At 45.5% G+C, this 19,333-nt stretch overlaps 1 protein-coding gene across 1 annotated transcript; it reads left to right on the forward strand.

Moving 5' to 3' along the window:
- The first annotated feature begins 1,979 nt into the window (after positions 1-1,979).
- Positions 1,980-19,333, forward strand: hdlbpb (high density lipoprotein binding protein b). Its single transcript, XM_070992684.1, has 28 exons — positions 1,980-2,077; positions 4,108-4,187; positions 5,815-5,916; positions 6,187-6,338; positions 6,462-6,677; positions 8,315-8,521; positions 8,721-8,936; positions 9,913-10,119; positions 10,654-10,761; positions 11,040-11,144; positions 11,592-11,670; positions 11,941-12,080; positions 12,160-12,264; positions 12,371-12,484; positions 12,565-12,651; positions 12,790-12,921; positions 13,154-13,372; positions 13,495-13,716; positions 13,816-14,034; positions 14,353-14,494; positions 14,619-14,746; positions 14,834-14,938; positions 15,040-15,174; positions 15,278-15,421; positions 15,527-15,706; positions 15,798-15,914; positions 16,146-16,304; positions 16,408-19,333. Exons 3-28 carry the CDS (start codon positions 5,841-5,843, stop codon positions 16,498-16,500), a joined length of 3,807 nt encoding a protein of 1,268 aa, XP_070848785.1. The 5' UTR covers positions 1,980-2,077; positions 4,108-4,187; positions 5,815-5,840; the 3' UTR covers positions 16,501-19,333.

Below are 19,333 nucleotides of genomic sequence, written 5' to 3' on the forward strand. Positions count from 1 at the left end.
AACAGTAAAATTATGAATTCTCTCACCATGTTTTACCATATATTATCACCATGACATTCACAATTAACTGAAAAATTTTACAATTCACTATTGAGTTCAATTCAATTTAGCCCATATCATAATAATGTTTCTGAATCCTATATTCTAAACTTGAAATCTTGCCGTAATGATTTTTAGGTTACTGCTCTTATTTTGAAGGCCAACGCGTCACAATCCTGGCATTTCCCGACTGTTTATCGTAAACTTCACGTATCTCTGGACTTTGAACCGACGAAAAACCCGAAACTATAACAAATCTTTAAATATTTGTGTTTCATGGTTAGTCCCATATAAACATTCGGTTATGTTTTATTTGGACAGTTCTTCCAGCTCAGCTCGCGTACATACGTCAGTAATAAACACTTAACAAGTTTGTTTCAAATTGAGATACAACCACTAGTTAAACAAAAAAATATTTTTTTTATTTTTTACTTATATTTTATTTATATATTTTTTGCGACTTATTCAATCTGAAAGGTCGACTCTCCTCCAGTAGAGTAATTTCACTCTTGTTAATGAAGCAGTGGCATGTAATGCTATGGGACCACAGCCTGTAAATGCATATCACATGATTCAGTATTAAAACAGCCTATGCTTGCAGGAGCAGGTGCACAGCCGTGGGCGCTTGGCCGCTGCAGACGTCCCTCCCCTCACCTCTGGGTTTTATTTTCGTATCCTGCTTCCACCTAGCGCCTCAGGTCGGAACAGACTCGAGGAGTCCGTTGGAGAAACTGCGCTCTTCAGAGATCACTGTTCATTTTAGATGTTTTAGTATAAATGGTTCCGTGAGGTGTTAATAGTTTCTGCAGAGCAGCAATTTCTGAAAGCACATTTGTGCGAGGAGGAAAATAAAAATAAAGATGAAAAGTAAGACATGACAAATATAATATAATCAGAGTAAGTCAATATTTTTGATTTGCTATCTCGTCATTTTGACTTCGAGCTGTTTGAAAGCTTTGACTGAGTAACTCAAAATGTTGACTCATAGTATTAACCTGCTATTTTATTATCTTTGCCACTCAAAAGTTCGATGCATTATCTCAGAATTTTGATTCAGTGTCCAAAATGAAATAAAATAATAAAAAAAAAGACATAGAATGTTTTAATTATCTCATAAATCTCCAAAATCAAACTTTCCATTTATTGTTCTGACTTGCTGTCATATTTCTTAACTTGCTTTTGAGTTCATAAGTCAAAATTTTGACTCATCTCGTAAGTTTGACTTAGTGTCTCAAAATTCAACTTAAAAGTTTTAACTTTAATGGTTTTAATTGAATAATCCAATTATTGATTATCCTTATTATTTATTCATCACAGTTTTGAGTCTCTACCTCAGAATTTCCCTTACTATCAGTTGACTTTTACTTAGTAACTAACTTTTTTTTACTTATTATCTCAGCTTTTATCTTATCTTATTCCTATCTCATCATCTTTTCTACTTCACGCCTGAAAATTTAGATGTATTATTTCATAACATGGTAAAATATCTGTCTTAAAAAAACAAAATTTTGACGTACAATTTCACAATATTATAAGTAATGGGGTAGTTTTATTTTTGTAATTCATAATTCATTCTCTACTTTTTCCTTTCCTCGTGAATTGATCTTCTATGATCTCAAAGCTGCGTGTAACTTCAGGAAAGTCTGACGCGCTCACTCCTGTGGAGCATACAGGCCATTATGAATGAGAAGTAGATCCGGTCAGTTTGATGGCCGTGAGACGATGCGGGAGCTGATGACTTGAGACATTCTTTCATTTATCGATTAACATTCACGACGCCACGTTAGTCAGTTTGTTCTATTTAACTATGGAATATAACAACAGAGTGAGTTGGAGGAAATTAAAAATCTCGTGGGTCTATTTAACTTGGATGCTCCTGTTGCGTAAAGATACTGCGGCATTTCCTTTATACTCAGTGAGTCACAGTGCATGCTCGTATCACTCCGCAGGCAGAGGAAATGCTCCTAGACCAATCACATCTGTGTTTACACCATCACCTGTCAAACATACACCCTCAGCTATATTTTCTCTCTGAAAGGTAGGGTTACTGTATTTATTTCATTTTCACTTTCTACTTAAATAAGAACGCCGCGGATGAAAGCAGAGTCTAGGCATGGTTGTGAGAAAGCCGGTTCGACAAGAACGAGAAGCGGCCAGGGTTAGCGAGGTTAGCGCCCCCGGAGCTAGCGAGCTGGAGCTGGTTATCTGTCCGCCTGGCTTGTTTTTTAGCCGATTATCAGAAAGTCCTTGCGCCTAATCATCCCCGGCTGAGGTCGGAGCACAGCGATGTGTGTTAGCTTAGCGGACCCGGCTAACTAATGTTTGAAACTCCTAGCATTTGTTCGGCAGCAGAGGTTGACATAGCATTCAAGCTAGCACGACCAGCCATGCAGTGCATCCTCAAGCTAGCAAGAAAGACGTTGAGGGAGAGATGCGATTAGCGGAGTTGTTAGCTAGCATGGTGCACGATTAGATTAATTTCACCGTCTGCATTTCTTCTGTTGTGACTTGGAAACACACCGGTATTGATAGTCACTGCTGCTGCCAAGTGGACTGTGAGCATTAAACTGTGTCCACAGTGCTCTTTGTGTCATACATTTAGTTGTAATGTCCTCGCTTCACTGCGTTTTAATGTAATTGTTAGCAAACTAACATCGTGGTAGCAGGTGAAGATCCACAGTGAGAGTCACTGGGGCGATAGGAGATAAATTCCTGAAGTAACAGTAACAACACCCCAGTGTTAATATAAGCATTAACAGCAAAATATACTCAAAAGGAAGTAGACATTATGTGGGTTACAAATGCAGTAAGTAGTACTGCAGCAGTTAGGTATAAGTAGTCCTTTACTGGAGTACTTGGTTTAGGTGGAGATAACTTTGGCTGCTCTCTTTGCTGGTATTGTTTAAGATCATTATAGTTTTTGCGTACTTGTATCTGCGCATTAACATTTGCTGTGAAATACATGTAGATAGGGTTATAAGTTAAGTAACAATTTCAATATTTGCTTCTGAAATAGATCTGCAGCAATTAAACGATTAATCGATTGGTTGTCAACAATGAAATTAATCTGCAACTATTTTGATAATCGCTAATCAGTTTGAGTCATTTTTTGAAAAATAAAAAAGTTCAAACTCTCTGATTCCAAATGTGAATATTTCCTCGTTCTTTATTCCTCTATGACAGGAAACTGAATATTTTTGTGTTGTGGACAAAACAAGACATTTGGGCTTTGGGAAACTCTGATCAACAGTTTTCACTGTTGTCTGACATTGTAAAGACCAAACAACTAATCGATTAATCGACAGATTAATTGACAATGAAAATATTTGTTTGCTGCAGCCCTGCTCTGAAATGTAGTGGATTACAATCTAAAGTAACTTAAAATAGAAATACATGCACAGGAAACATACTTCCACCTCTTCAGTTATCGTCCTCGGTTCCTCTAAAGTCGCTTTAATGTTGCTAAACTCATCTTCCATCTTCTCTCTCGGCTTGTTCCAGCTTTTCACTGAAGCTGTTTGATGTCTTCTCTCAGTGAAATATTTAAACCTAAAACTATTAAATCCAGACTATTTTTTTGGCTGAACCGTTCCACCAAATTGAAACATTCCACATTTTTATCCCATTTCATTTTATGCACATCTGGAACTTTTGGTAACAAACAGTCTTTGGCTGCAAAGTATGAATTTGTCATGTCTGACCAGCTGACTGCTGGAGGTTTCTCCCCCTGTGATTTCAGCATGAGACACCAGGGGCTGAATTTGCAAACAACTAAGGGAATAAGCGAGGGGCATCATGTTTTTTGCAGTGCACCACAGACTCGTATTTTTTGGTTACATTCGCTCTCGAATTTCCTCGGCCATTGAATTTGCTATAAACTCAGATGGGGGGACGATGGGCTCAGAGATGTGGAAAGGGGAGGGGAAGAGAAAGGAGGAGAGTGAATCAGATCCAGACAGTTTAAGGTGCAGTGCAGTGTGGGTGTTTACAGTATTAAACCCAGCCTCCGTGCTGTGGAGCTTTCTGGTTTACAGTGTTCACTTTCGGTCTCTTTTTCTCTTCACCCAGGAGCTGAAACACACAGTCACACTGAAGCGCCTACGGTAGCCGCTAACTGGACGGACTCTCTGGCAATTGACCTTTTGCAGGTAAGCCTGACCTCGCTTTGTGCAATACGGTTAGCCTAAAGCCTATTCGCGCGGGGCTTGTGTTACCTGGAGACCCGGGGTCGTCTGTCATCTAATCCTGTGCAAACCTACCTTGTCTGTAATTTGCAAACTAAATTTTCCACCCCCAAATTTCCGACCATACCACATGTGATGATAGCAGTCCTGTGCATTCGGCATCTAAGAGTTTTTTTTTTTTTTTTGCGTCTTTGTGAAAGTTTTTTTGTTTTCTCTGCCTCTGCATTGCGTTGGCAATTATGAATGAATGTTCTGTCAGCACTTTGGGTGCAAATTCAGGAGGCTCATCGTTGTTGAGGGAGCGGATGTTACGCAGAGCCTTGACATCACATCTGAGGGATAATGGCAGTAAATTGGAATAAAACACAGATTTATCCTGTGCGAATGCGCCACATGAAACACAGCTGTGTGTTTGTTGTTTGGGGGGTGGGGGGTAATTTCTAAATCACATGAGGTCCTCTGATAATACTTGTCCCGTGCGAATAGGGCTTAAGCTACTTCTGCTTGATCGGATCTTCCACAGCTTTCACTTAGTGCCGCTGTATCCTTCAATATTTTCCACAAGACTCTCTTCTTACTCCTTTAGATACGTCTTGTACTCTTTTTAATGCAATTCAGGGCTCTTTAAAGGGGGTGAAGCAGGGTCTTCGCCACCAGGAGCAGATTTCACGTGGCAGCTATGATCTGAATACACGCTGGGAGCACATAGTAATATTTCAAGAGGAACAGTCCTACTGGAACATTTCACAGATCTTAGATAATAACACAAAGTCACTGTTGTGCTCAGCCAGAAGCGTCACACAGCGAGGGGACGGATTTGTTTATGAGCGAGGAAAACATCGAAGATATTGAAGCAAAAACATCGCGTCAAACTGAGTGATTCTCATAATCCTAGACAGCTCAACCGTCATTTCGGAGCATGGTTTTATCGCTCTTCTATCTGAGATATAAGAGACAAGACCTGCTTCCTCCATCCACTGTAAATTAGAGAACGATTTTTCATCATGTTCTCATAACTGTCTGCTTTTTTTAGCGTTCTAATCATTTGTATTTTATTGCTGCACCAGCACTTAGTAGCCATAAAAACGCAATTTCCTCCCTAAACCACAAGACTGTTGCTGTGTTCACAAAACATGCAGAAGTCGCTGTTGACAAGATCCTGTGATTCTGCATCACAAGGAATGTCAGCAGCAGTTGTTTTTAGTCGAGGACGGCTCGACCTGTATGACTTGTGATAACCCCGTCCCTCAGGCTTTGTGCCGCCGTGTGTTTGTCTGAGCTTTGTGAAGTGTTAATTGGAGCATCTCAGGTGTAACATGCAGCGTTGGTGCAGTGTAGCAATGCCACAGAGGCAGCCTCAATCTTCTGGGGCGTGTGGAAAGCGATCCTGGAGAATATCCACCAGTGCAATCGAGGAGGGAAGAAGAGACAAAGTTTCAAGCAGGCTTCTGTGTATCTTAGCTAGTAGTTTATGAATATGAACTGTCATGCAGATACAGCCACTAATTTCCTCCCGAGAGATTATAGCGTTTGATTTATTTATTTATTTGTTTCTTTTTGCACTCCATCCTTCCCCACATCTCTGTCTCAGTGGAATAGCGGAATAAGTCTTGAACCATGAGCTCAGTGGCAGTGTTGACCCCGGAGAGCTTTGCGGAGCATCGCAGTGGCCTCAAGGACCAGGAGATTGCAGGTAAAGTCTGCCTGTCATCCACTCGTTTTCTCTTTTTTACCTCAGGAGCTAGTTCGCCAGATTCGTTTAGATTTCTCTTGTTTGCATTTGCCGCGCATTCTCTGTTTCTTGTACTGTACATGATGCTTATGATGATTTGTGTTTCTCATCTCTGTATATTTACTGTCTCTTCTTAATCTTGACACTCCCTCCTCTATCCATCCATACATGCATACTATTTTCTTCCTTGTCTTCATCCTTGCCTTATTTATCTTTGTCTCTCTGGGCCAGGCTGTGTCCCGGAGGACGAGGCCTACATCCCCACCTACCTGGAGGCCTTCCCTCCGCTGCCGGAGAAGGGGGCACCAGGGGAGAAGGCCGGGGAGCCGGCTTCAGCGTGGGGGAGCAAGATCAGGCCCATCAAAGCCTCTGTCATCACCCAGGTACAGTATATAATACTTAAATAAGCACTCCTCCACGTCAGCTCCAGCAGAGCTTGTCAATAAGATGCACCGGTTGTGGTAAAACCAGCCAAAGGAGACACCTCTGACCTGCTCTGTGTGTAGGTGTTCCACGTGCCCCTGGAGGAGCGGCGCTACAAGGACAACAGCCAGTTCGGGGAGGGCGAGGAGGCCAAAGTTTGCTTGGACATCATGCAGCGGACAGGGGCCCACATTGAGCTGTCCCTGGCCAAAGACCAGGGCCTGTCCATCATGGTCACCGGCAAACTGGACTCCGTCATGAAGGCTCGCAAGGAAATCGTAGCTCGTCTGCAGACGCAGGTACATTTACCGGAGTTGTTTGCTTTGTGGGATACTGAGCATGGCGGAGAAAATAAAAATCATAAAAGAAAGGCATAGTCTCAGGGGGGGATGTCAGCCCCTTTGCTTGTTAACCTGCCCTCCCGCTCCCCATCGCCTCGTAGCAGAGAAGGTGCAGGCACAGAGTGGCTGTGTGGTTGAATATGTCAGTGACTGTCTCACTGATCCTTTATCTGACTGAGTTTTGTTCCAGGTAGAAGCTATGGCCTGGTCCTGACCATGGCTCTGAAATAACTGCTGCGTATTGATAAATCCATGCCGCTGTCTGCGGTGCTGAAGCAGCAGACGGATTTGTGATTGTGCCTTTTTCTCTCAGTCAGTTTCATCTTGGAGCTATAATATTATCTAAACTCTTGACTATAAATCCTCGGTGCTATAAAATACAATATTCCTATAATATTTCTATGATCATGAAGTAGCGTCTGTGCTGCTGAAAATAGAGGGTTTGCTAACTGATGACAGTAATGGGTTAGATAACCAGTAATAAAAGAAAATGGTCATGAGCGATCGTAATAACAGTAAAAGCTGTAATTATTAATCAAAAGCACCAGTGCGTTAGTCGAGACCATTGCTGCAAATAAAATAACAATTAAATATTGCAGCAAGTTGATTTTCCAAGGACTCAGAATAAAATTGATATAAAAATACATTTTGTTGCTGTTGCAATAAGTTGACATTTAATTTGTAAACGTTGCTGCACAGTTTACTGTAGTTTCGTCAGTTTAAAAATGCCTTTTGTAACTTCTTTCTCTTGCTGTGTGCTGGTGTTGAATGATTTGTGTTCTGTGGATTGCACATTCCTGTATTTTGGCCCCACACATAGTCAGTGTTTAAGTGTCTGAAATGTAAAAAATGAGTTTTGCGTTGAACGCGTTGAAACAGGGTAACAGATGTTCCTTTGAGGAAGAGCGCTTCATCACAACTTGAACTGATGAATGGGACCACAGAAGTTTTAATGTAGACGATCTGTTTCTTTTATTGCTATTTGCTGTTTTTCCTTTCTCACAAAACTACATCACTGTGGTTTATTTAAGAGCGTAATCCAATCCAAAGATACGCAGGGACGCTCGCTTCTAGCTGCACCTTGAAAAACCCGATCAGCGCAGCCGGGCCAGCTCAGGACAAAAAGTTGAGCTGAAAAATGACCGTCAGCTCCCCGAGGGCGGCCTCCCTGAGCTTCAGCAGCAAACATGCTGATTTCCACCTCAATTGGTGCGCTGAGTTCCACCTGTTTAGCTGAGCTGCAGTTATTGATACAACAGTGCAGAAAAACACACCGTCCTCTTCGCAAGGTCGAGTGCTTTTGTTGTTGTTTACCTGCTGAAAACTATTTCACTGGTGCTCTTTAAGTTTTCTCCAATTACTCTCCTCGCTCAAATGTATAATACAGGAATTTGGAAAGTGAAGCCGCAGCATCAAATGTGTATTTTTCTGGATATATCTGAACCTTGACTCCTCAGAGAGATCTATATAATGCTAATGAAATCGCTTCAGGCAAGATAATGTGCTCCTGCTCCAGTGATTTCCTGACGTCTTCCGCTGCGCAACAATGCAAATGTATCTCACTTTCTCCCTCGAAATTTCTCCCGCTCTCCCAGGCCTCAGCCACGGTCGCCATCCCCAAGGAGCACCATCGCTTCGTCATTGGTAAGAACGGCGAGAAGCTGCAGGAGCTGGAGCTGAAGACCGCCACCAAGATCGCTATTCCACGTCCCGACGACCCCAGCGCCAACATCCGCATCACCGGCACCAAGGAGGGCATCGAGAAGGCTCGCCATGAAATACTTCTGATCTCTGCTGAACAGGTCAGTGTGAGGTCTTCGAAAGTGTCTCGTGAGGGAGCGATGGGCGAATAAACGCTACGCTCATAAGTGGAAGCACTGAAGATAGACGATAGTTAACCTTTGTTGCCTCTCCAATCATGCCAGTTAACCAATATTAGCATATTCTACTGTTTGATCTCTTCCTCCTCCTCCTCCTCCTCCTCCTTCTCGCGCTCACCAGGACAAGCGGGCAGTGGAGCGTCTGTCCCTGGAGAAGGCCTTCCACCCCTTCATCGCCGGCGCCCACAACCGGCTGGTGCAGGAGCTGAGCCAGGAGACGGGCGCTCGCATCAGCATCCCCCCGCCGAGCCTGCCCAAGGACGAGATCGTCATCACCGGGGAGAAGGAGGCCGTCGCCCTGGCGCTCAGCCGCATCCGAGCCATCTACGACGACAAGGTGCTCGCAGAGCTCAGATCCTGACTAACTAACTGACCCGGGCTCCTGATTGAGTTCAGAATTGATTTGTTAAGTTAAATTGATTCATTTTTAAATTGATTAGTGGCTCAGCAGCAGCCTTAACGACAGAGCTTTCACGTCCATGTTGTCTTTAATCTAACTGTGATCGATTTGAGCGTCCCGGTGGACTAATGGTAAAGGCATACATCATCAAACTTTAGTGTTCACTGTTCGATTCCTGTTGGGGAATTTGGTTTCACTGCATGTACCTCTCTTGTCTTTGTTTGCTGCTCAGGACCGCTAAACTTTACCCCTCAAACTTACTTAATGACCTTGAATTGTTAAAATGATGATATCGTGCGTTTTATTGCTGTTCCCAACTTATTTTTTCCTTCCATTTCCTGTCCGTGTATTCATTAATAAATAAATTGGGAGCACACAATATCAGGGTGGCAAGAACCACAAAAGCAAAAGCAGAAACGACATAAACTTGGTGGTTCTGTCCTCACCACAGTCTCCCTTTAGCCACTTGTTTAACCGGTCGGCTGAATCTCAAAGCTCATCTGTAATAAACCCGGAGGAGGTTTCGTACAAGGTCGTTTTATTTTCCACCAAACACAAATTCTCTAGGAGGAGTTTACAAGAAGCTATAAAAGATGGATGAATGAAACGTAGATGAGGAAGCGTGCGTTCGTATGCGTGTACCAGATGAGTGCTGGTGATAGGCAAGCCGGAGATAATGCGGGGAGAAAATTGGATTTCACTAGAGAACAACAGGATGAGAATGCTAATGTCGTTTAGTGCATATGTATGAGAGGCAAAAACAAATATATTTTCTGCTTTTTTCTGACTGTGGCTCAGTCCTCCTTTTCCTCGAACTCATGCCATCTTTTCTCCTTCCTGTTTCCTGTCTTTCATTCCTCTCTCTGTCTTCCTGCTCCGTGCTCCTCAACGTCCTCCCCTCTCCGCCTCGCAGAAGAGGAAGACCACCACAATCTCCGTGGAGGTGAAGAAGTCTCAGCACAAGTACATCATAGGTCCAAAGGGCAACACCCTGCAGGAGATCCTGGAGGCCACGGGGGTGTCCGTGGAGATGCCCCCTCTGGACTCCGGCTCCGAGACCATCATCCTCAGGGGAGAGCCCGACAAGCTGGGACCGGCGCTCACGCAGGTGTACGCAAAGGTGAGGCGGAGAGGGGAGGTTTAAAGTGATGATGAGGAGAGTCAAGGCGGATTTTGGAATTGGGGTCGCACTCTGTGATTTAATATATAAATAATTTCCCCATTTTGGGGCAGGAAAACAAGACACAAGATGCAACATATTCTCACCTCATGAGGTTTATGTTGCACACATGTTAGCAAACGGTCCCCTGTTTACACATCAAGCAGACGCAGAGCAACATTAGCATTCAGTTGCTGTGTGTTTATGTGCGCGCGCTAAATGCTCCATTATGTTCGCCAGCTAGCCATGAACTGCGTCTGACTGTTCGGTACCAAACAGGTGGTGTGCAGTGGGTTTATCAGAGCTTTCTCTGTGAAAAACAGCTGGCTGCTGAGGCTACAGACAACATGTTTTTTATAGCAGCTTCAATTTGCAGCCAATTATTTACCAAAGGTGAATCCGCCTGAAACCGTTTGTCAGTGTTTGTTCTGAGATTACAGTGAATGCTTGTGAATGTAAATCGGATTATAACTTCTAAGCCTTCTGCTCGTGCAGGCAAAGAGCGTGATGGTTGTAGAGGTGACCGCTCCGGCCTGGCTGCATCGCTTCATCATCGGCAAGAAAGGACAGAACATCGGGCGGATCACGCAGCAGCTACCACGGGTAAGAGGAGAAGGATGGAGGAGGGGGGTGACGAGCCGAGTTAGAAACCAGAGATCAAACACACATTCCTCATCTTCTCCTTCCCACAGTGTGACAGAATGCTTTGAGAAAGTAGGATAAAGGGTGTATTGCAGTGACAGTGTGTGGGACAAGTGAAACCGAGAGCGGCGAACAGTGTGTGTCATGTAGGAGGTGATGAAGGAGGGGAAATTGACAAGTGACAGCAGGACTTGGATTGCCTTGTCCTTATTCGCGTGTGTGTGTGTGTGTGTGTTTAGGTTCATATAGAGTTTACGGATGGTGAGGAGCGCATCAGTCTGGAGGGGCCAACAGAGGAGGTGGAGCAGGCTCAGGCTCAGATACAAGAGATCATCAAGGACCTCGTGAGTACTCACAGACCTAAACTCATGGCTCTTCCTCAACAATAAAAAGTTTATGAAGCAAAGACCCACCTGCACTAATATCTGAGCTAATACTCTGAGTTATGTTTCAAGTGATGGCTCCAGCTGCTCATTTGTGAGGGTGAGTTTTATATCTCTATAAACTTAATATCTTTGTGATCTGAACTGTGGGTCAGACAAGAGAAGCCGTTTTGAAGACGCCGTCTTGAGCATTTTTTTACCATTTTATAGACCAAAGCTGAAGCAATAATTCAAATTAAATCTAGTTGGTAATGCAAAAAAGTATTAGTTGCAGCCCTAAATGGGATATTTACTACAATAAGACTGTTGGTGTCCCTAATTAAGCATTAATAAAGACACATGGAAAGCTGAGGGATTCTGTGCTGTAGCTCGGGTGCAAACTCAAGTCTTTAATCTCCCTCTGTGCAGCTGGTGAGGATGGACTACACTGAAGTCATCATAGACCAGCGTTTCCACAGACACCTCATCGGAAAGAACGGAGCCAACAGTGAGTACACCTCTGTTCTGCTGAGCTCAACCAAAAAACGCTGCTGGGGTTTAGAGTTCAGGTGGCAGCTGAAGCAGCGGTCTTTAAATGTAAGGGTAGAAAGAAAGTTATCCACCGACGCGTGATTTTAGCCGCTTTTTTCTTATTCTCTGTAAGTCAGAATCATCACATCTTGTATACATAAAACTTGGAAATGTAAACCCCCCTTTCATTTTTCACCATTCTGTCCCACCATCCATCCCTTCCTGCTTTTCTTCGCCCTCACTGCAGTCAATCGGATCAAGGAGCAGTACAAAGTGTCGGTACGAATCCCACAGGACTCCGAACGAAGCGGCCTGGTCCGGATCGAGGGAGACCCCAAAGGCGTCCAGCTGGCGCGCAGAGAGCTCATTGAGATGGTCCAGAGGATGGTGAGAGTGGGGTCAAACTTTAGGCTGCTTCAGTCATTCAGTGTCGCTGTCTCCGCTCACACTTCTTTCCCATTTCCAGGAAAACGAGCGCACCAAAGACCTGATCGTGGAGCAGAAGTTCCATCGGACAATCATCGGCCAGAAGGGAGAGAAGATCAAAGAAGTTCGAGACAAGTTCCCGGAGGTGAACGTTCTTCCTCACTGCGCCTTATCTCGCCTGCTCATTGCTGTAAATTAGCTTTGATCCCGCTCTAATTTAATTTGACGGGCATTATCTCATCTGCCTCCAGGTCATCATCAATTTCCCCGACCCGGCGCAGAAGAGCGACATCGTCCAGCTGAGAGGGCCGAAGAACGAGGTGGAGAAATGTGCCAAGTTCCTCCAGAAAATCATTGCTGACCTGGTAGGACCCACTGCTCCCTCTCTGTCTCTGGATCTGTCCACGTCTCTCCACGCTTCACAGCAGCTCTCTTTCTTTTGCAGATTGAGAATAGCTTCTCGCTCTCGGTTCCCATCTTTAAGCAGTTTCACAAAAACATAATCGGTAAGGGCGGCGCCAACATCAAAAAGGTGAGACTTTGAAAATGATCGGCTCGATTCATGCATTCATTTCAATTCACAAAGTGAACAGTCAACAGCTTAAGTGCGGACATCAGCTATATCGTTATGTTAAAGGCACAAAATAAGAGGTGCTGTTTGTGCAACCAGATCCGTGAGGAGACCAACACTAAGATCGACCTGCCGACAGAGAACAGTAACTCCGAGATGATCGTCATCACGGGCAGGAAGAGCAACTGTGAGGCGGCCAGAGATCGAATCCTCGCCATCCAGAGAGAACTGGTGAGCTTAAAGGGTTTCTGAGCCGAGATAACCCGATAACATAAAGACAGAAAATGCCAAAAATAAGGTAATAATTAAAAGAAAAATGTTGTAAAAAGCTTGTAAGTGGGCCAAGGGTAAAGATTTTTTCATCAAACCACTGTTTCCAAGGTCATGAATGAACTCAAGTTTAATTCCAATATAACCAAAAATTACAACCCACCTGCTCTCCTTTCTCTCTTCATCACTCCAGGCCAACATTAAGGAGACGGAGGTCACCATCCCCGCCAAGCTGCACAACTCTCTGATTGGCTCAAAGGGCTGCCTCGTGCGCTCCATCATGGAAGACTGCGGCGGCGTCCACATCCATTTCCCCTCCGAGGGCTCCGGCTCGGACAAAGTCACCATCAGAGGGCCTGCCGGTGAGGTGGAGAAGGCCAAGAAACAGCTGCTGCAGCTGGCTGAGGAGAAGGTGGGTGAGAGCGGGGAAGGGAAAGTTTGAAGACTGGATACGACAGAGAGAAGGAGAGCGCAGACGCTGACATTTCTTTCCTGTCCTCCGTCCTTTCCTTCCTTCCTTCTTGTCCTTTCCAGCAAGTCAACAACTTCACAGCTGAGCTCCAGGCCAAACCAGAGTACCACAAATTCCTGATTGGCCGCGGCGGGGCCAATATTCGCCGTGTGCGGGACAGGACGGGGGCCCGCATCATCTTCCCGTCGCCAGATGACACCGAGCAGGAACTGATCACCATCGTAGGGAAAGAGGAAGCCGTTCGTCAGGCCCAGAAGGAGCTGGAGAGTCTGGTCAAAAACCTGGTAATTACAAAGCAACAAATGAGTTTGAGAACTGCTCTAAATCTTAAATATCCCCTTTCTCTTCTTAAATACTACATTCCTGTTGGCCCCCCTGTCCAGGACGACGTGGTGGAGGACAGCATGGCAGTAGACGTTCGCCACCACCGCCACTTCGTGTGTCGGAGAGGCCAAGTGCTGCGGGAGCTGGCAGAGGAGTACGGCGGCGTAGCGGTTAGCTTCCCTCGTACGGGAGCCAACAGTCAGCGAGTCACCCTGAAGGGGGCCAAGGACTGCGTGGAGGCCGCCAAGAAACGCATCCAGGAGATCATCGAGGACCTGGTAAGATGTTAGACAGAAGACAAAACGGAGAGTGAAATTCAGGTCATTACAAACTTGTGTTTGTTTTCATTTTGATCAGTGTCGCCCAGACAACTGTTTGGATCAATGTTGGCGTTCAGGTTGAAGCTAAATCAAAGGAGTTTCATTTTGTGAATGTCACTGAAATGTTGCCAACAGCAGCTGCATTTTAAACATTAGACAGGATCAAACACGTCATGTTACACTCAGTGATTTCACACCCACACGTAATCCTGCTGGACTCGTGTGTTTGCCGCCGGTCGGCACTGTTGTTACCCGGCTGTCTCCTCCCTCGAGCAGGAGTCCCAGGTGAGCGCGGAGGTGGCCATCCCTCAGCGTTACCACCGTGCCATCATGGGGCCTAAAGGTTGCCGCATCCAGCACATCACCAGGGAGCACGAGGTCCAAATCAAGTTCCCCGAGAGAGACGACAGCTCTGCGGGTCAGAAGCATAACACACAGGAGAAGAGCACCTGCAGCTGTGGTGCAGCTGTATGTTAATACTGTCCTTTAATGGACATGTTTCTTATTAAACACCACCTTTTCAATCTGTGGTAAAATTCCAGGTCAGGACGCTCCACCACAGGAAAACGGTGAAGTCAGTCCAGAGGCGGAGTTCGTCCCCCGCAAGTGTGACATCATCAGCATCGCCGGGCGCGCAGAGAAGTGTGAACTGGCTAAAGCCGCCTTGCTGGTAGGCGCCATTTTCCCCTCAGTTACAGACATGATCTTCTCTCCCCATCACCCGTTTCCTCAGTAATAATGCCGCTTCCTCCTTCAGGCACTGGTGCCCATAACGGAGGACGTCGAAGTGTCTTACGAGCTGCATCGCTACATCATCGGCCAGAAGGGCAGTGGGATCAGGAAGATGATGGAGGAGTACGAGGTTAGTTTACACCCTGGTGCCATCTTCTGGCGAAACATTAAATTGGTTAGAAAGCGACGTCCGTTTGATTGCGCGCACGTCGTCTGCGTGTGGTCTTGCAGGTGAACATCTGGGTGCCGCAGCCAGAGAAGCAGCTGGATGTGATCAAGGTGACGGGCCTGGTAGCCAACGTGGAGCGAGCCAAACAGGGTCTGCTTGAGAGGGTCAAAGAACTGCAGGCCGAGCAGGAGGACAGGGTACGCGCACGAAAAATGTCTTCTGGTTTAAATCTGGATTGTTGCCACCGAGTGAAGGACATGAAGATGTGTGAACTATCTGCTCCCCCCGTCTCCTTTTCAGGCCCTGCGCAGTTTCAAGGTGACCATGTCTGTGGATCCAAAGTTTCATCCCAAGATCATCGGCCGCAAGGGAGCCGTCATCTCTCAGATCAGGAAAGACCACGACGTCAGCATCCAGTTCCCCGACAAAGGAGACGAGCAGCAGGTGTGTTACTGCGACACACTGGGATCATGTTTCCATAAAGACTGTCCAGTTCAAGTTGTTTCCTCCTCTCACCCTCTTCCTTCCTGTTTTTCTCCCGTCCTCCAGGATCTGATCGTGATCTCGGGGTACGAGCGGAACGTGGAGGAGGCGCGTGAGGCCATCCAGCAGCTGGTGGCCGAGTTGCAGGAGATGGTGAGCCAAGATGTTCACCTGGACCCGAGGACCCACGCCCGCATCATCGGAGCTCGTGGCAAAGCCATCCGCAAGCTGATGGAGGAGTTCAAGGTCAGGAGTGTTCCACTCTGCGCGTCCTGATTCTGTTTTGTATCATTTCATCTTTTTGTCGTTGTCCAACGTCGTGTTTTCATGATTTCAGGTGGATATCCGGTTCCCTCAGCCAGGCTCAGACGAGCCAGATAAAGTGACGGTGACGGGCCTTCCTGAGACCGTGGACAACGCCATCGACCACCTGCTCAACCTGGAGGAGGAATATGTGAGTTCACACAGACGTGGCAGTCACGTACATTTCCCATGATGGATAGAAATTCAGCGTTTGTCCTCTGGCACTCGAGCTGATAAGTTTCATGATCTCGGCAGGCGAAGCTCTTTGTTGAATGCACACCGCTCTGATAGTGTCATATTCAGAAGTCACTCTGCTTTCATTGTAGAAAAAAAAGGTGACTGGGTCGTTTAAAGGGCAGTTTTCTTTCTCCGCCTCTCTCAGATGCTCAGCGTGACAGAGACGGAGACCTTGGCGGCGTACATGAAGCCTCCATCTCGCTATGGAGGAGGAGGCGGAGCAGGAGGAGTGGACGACAGCAGCGGGGGTCCTGCTAAGGGCTTTGTGGTGCGGGACGCCCCCTGGAACGCAGCAGGGAACAAGGTTGGACATACTGATTTTTTATTTTTTTTTTACTTGCGCGGAGACGAGTCGGGATGATGCGTTTCACATTTTGTACGCTGAGCATGGCGTCTGTTTGTTTCAGGCTCCTGACATGAGCAGCGCGGAGGACTTTCCCACGTTTGGGACGGGCGTGGCCCCGAAGCAAGCGTCCGCCTGGGGTCCCAAGAAGTTCTGAGACCGCTCACCTGGAGGAAAAGGAAAATAAAAAACTTCTGTAAAGTAGATGATGAGAGACAAAAGGAATCTCGAATCAAATTGCTGCTCGCCTTCCTCCCTCCTCCTCTTCTTGTTAGTGTCTCTTTCTTTCTCTGTACACCTCCCCTGTAACGCCCTCCCACAACCAGCCACAATGAATTCTGGGAGAACTATCCCTTCTTTTTTTCCTCATCTGTCTTTCCTCTTAGTACCTCCACCTCCTCCTCCTCCCCCCCTGAGAGAGAGAGAAAAAGAACGTGGAGCGCTCTCTTCATTGTCCCGCTCTGTCTCTCTCGATTGCACCACCCCTGCTGGTCTCGCTGAAGTCTTTCAAAAACTGTCCCCCTTCCTCACCTCTGACTGCCAGACTCGCACCCTCAGAATCACTGCAGTGCATCAGAAATGTTTCAACTTTTCAGAGTCCGCTGAATCAGAGAAGTGGGGTCAGGGAGCACCGGGGAGCATCGTCGGACACCTGAAGTAAGACGCTTTCAGGGAGGTGGTGGTGGTGGTGGTGGTGGTGGTGTAGCCAAGTAATGGTAGTCAGATTTTTAAGCTAAAAAAAAAAAAAAAGATGCGAGTTTTACCGTATGAGTTTGTAAACGGAGACATCTTTTAAGGTTCTTTTCCTGTGGTTTTTACCAGGAGGTTTGATGTTGGCTCACCTTTCCAGTCACACATGGTGCAGCAGGTGAGGCAATGAGCTGTGTGTGCGTGTGTGTGAGTGTGTGTGCGTGTGAGTGGGTTCAGGAGAGGCTTTTCACCCACAAGTGTTTGTAGATCCCCCCCTTTATTTATGTCGGAGCTGGGAGCAAAAACAGCTGCTGTAGTCGACTCACTGGAGGTTTTCTGTTTAGGTCCCGTTCGAAGCCCTGCGCCGATTGTTCGTAACGAAGGTCGTTTTGTCACAATTGTTTATTTATTGAAAAAAGGAGCCATTTTATTTGAACTGTGATCATGTGTTTTTATAAAAGCACCCACTGTAGCTCGATGCTTACAACCTTATGTTTGGGAGTGAATGCTGTACGTCAGGGTTTGGGCACATGTTAACAGTTGTTGTGTACGTGTACAAAGAACTTTTCGCTATTTTTTTAAAACTGTGTGGGATTTTTTTTGTTGTTGGTTTCTGGCATATTTGGAAGACTGTGTGTGTGTGTGTATGTGTGTGTGTGTGTGTGTGTGTGTGTGTGCGTGTGTGCGTGTGTGAGCGGAAGTTAAGATGTATATTTGAATGAAGCTGAACCAAACTTTTACATGGTCTTTGTCCGTTTGTCTCACTTCTCAGAGCTGTTCTCAGAGCTCATTTAGAGGTTTTTTCCCCTCTCAGCTCGTCATGAACACTTGATTTTTACTGTCAGTGTGCACACAAACGCTGCTTACAAGCTGCCCTCACTCCCACAAACAGACTGTCAGCAGCTGCACTTTGGTTTTATTTCAACAAGTGCTTCACGTGTATTTAGTGATATTTTGTAGCAGAAACCTTCGTTTCCCCTTTTTCCTTTTTCCACTTGTGAGACTTAAAGCAAAATATTTCGTACAATTGGCCCAGATTTCAGTCAGTTCAACCAGAATCTTCCTCGTGCTTGAAGTCTAGAAATACACTTATTTGCTTTCTTTCTGAAGATTGGTATCACCGTGCAGCTTAGCTTAGCATAAAGACTGGAAAACACACCTACACCTCTGAAACTAGCTCATTAACTATTTATATCTTGACCATTTAATCTGCACAAGAACAGAAAGGCAAAAAGGACGAGTAGTGGTTTAAAGAGGAGTTAATTTGCTGTAACTATTTCTCATCAAGCAGCTGAGTACGGTGGCTTCCGCTTGTCCAGTTACGTTGCCGGGCAACCACCGGAGACGCTGCACCGAAGTGCAGGGCGGATGGATACACTGCTGACTCTGATAGTCAGCCGTTTACGTAGTGACCTTAGCACCGGGTACGTACCTGCGTGATTCGGTTTCTAGCGTTCCCTACGCAAACTTATGGCTGAGGCAGACGAAATATTTGACTCAAGCCTTGATTTCGGTTCCAGCAAACATTTTTGTCAGTCGGCAGACAATAAACACCTGTTAGATAATGAAAATACCTCTGGAGATGCGACCTGCTGCTGGATTACAAGTAAAAATTGTGTTTCGACGTTCGGGTTACGGTAGGGGGCGCTATATGATCACGGAGTGCTGAAGTCACAGATGGAGCTACGTGTTCCGTTCAGTCGAGATGCTAAGCTAAGCTAACCATATTATTCCATTAATTACTATTAAGAAAGTAAATAAACGTTTTTTTTAAAGGAGCCAGACTGACAGCTCTAAGTAAGAGGACATTAAAATAAATTTAAAAAGAAAATTAAAATCTCAGGGTCCAACTCAAAAGTCAAAGCTGGAGCAGAATCCCTCTTTTAAGACGGCGATAGATAGGTAACAAAAGCGTCTATGCAACGTGAGAGGCTCACACAGCAGATCGCTGTCTGTCAGCGGGACTTACTGTACTTAACTACAGTTAAAGCATCATTATGTGTTTGTGGGACAACAAACTAGTAATTGTCTATTTTTAGTTGTTGAGCTCTCTGCATTTTAAAGTTTCTTCGTGTGTCTGTTCTTTAATGGCAGGACAGAGCTGACTTGGGAGCAGCCACTATTTCTGTAAAAAGCTATGAAAAAACCCACTATTGGCCTTAATGAGTAATTAGTCTACAGCATTTTGGAAAGGTGTGATTGAGGAAGTATGCAAGACTGCAATAACATGTCAGTGACCGGATTTTTTTTTTTTTTCCTACTATAAATAAAATTTGAAAGAAAAACACACTGCCACCATC

The sequence above is a fragment of the Chaetodon trifascialis genome, chromosome 23, assembly GCF_039877785.1.
Source record: "Chaetodon trifascialis isolate fChaTrf1 chromosome 23, fChaTrf1.hap1, whole genome shotgun sequence".
NCBI lineage: Eukaryota > Metazoa > Chordata > Actinopteri > Chaetodontiformes > Chaetodontidae > Chaetodon > Chaetodon trifascialis.

What these genes read in the sequence shown, in the direction of transcription:
- hdlbpb (XM_070992684.1), top strand. Translation starts at nt 5,841, where the DNA reads ATGAGCTCAGTGGCAGTGTTGACCCCGGAGAGCTTTGCGGAGCATCGC. An exon ending in TCACGCAGCAGCTACCACGG is followed by an intron (nt 10,762 to 11,039) that starts GTAAGAGGAGAA and finishes GTGTGTGTTTAG; the next exon opens with GTTCATATAGAGTTTACGGA. An exon ending in GAGAGACGACAGCTCTGCGG is followed by an intron (nt 14,495 to 14,618) that starts GTCAGAAGCATA and finishes GTAAAATTCCAG; the next exon opens with GTCAGGACGCTCCACCACAG.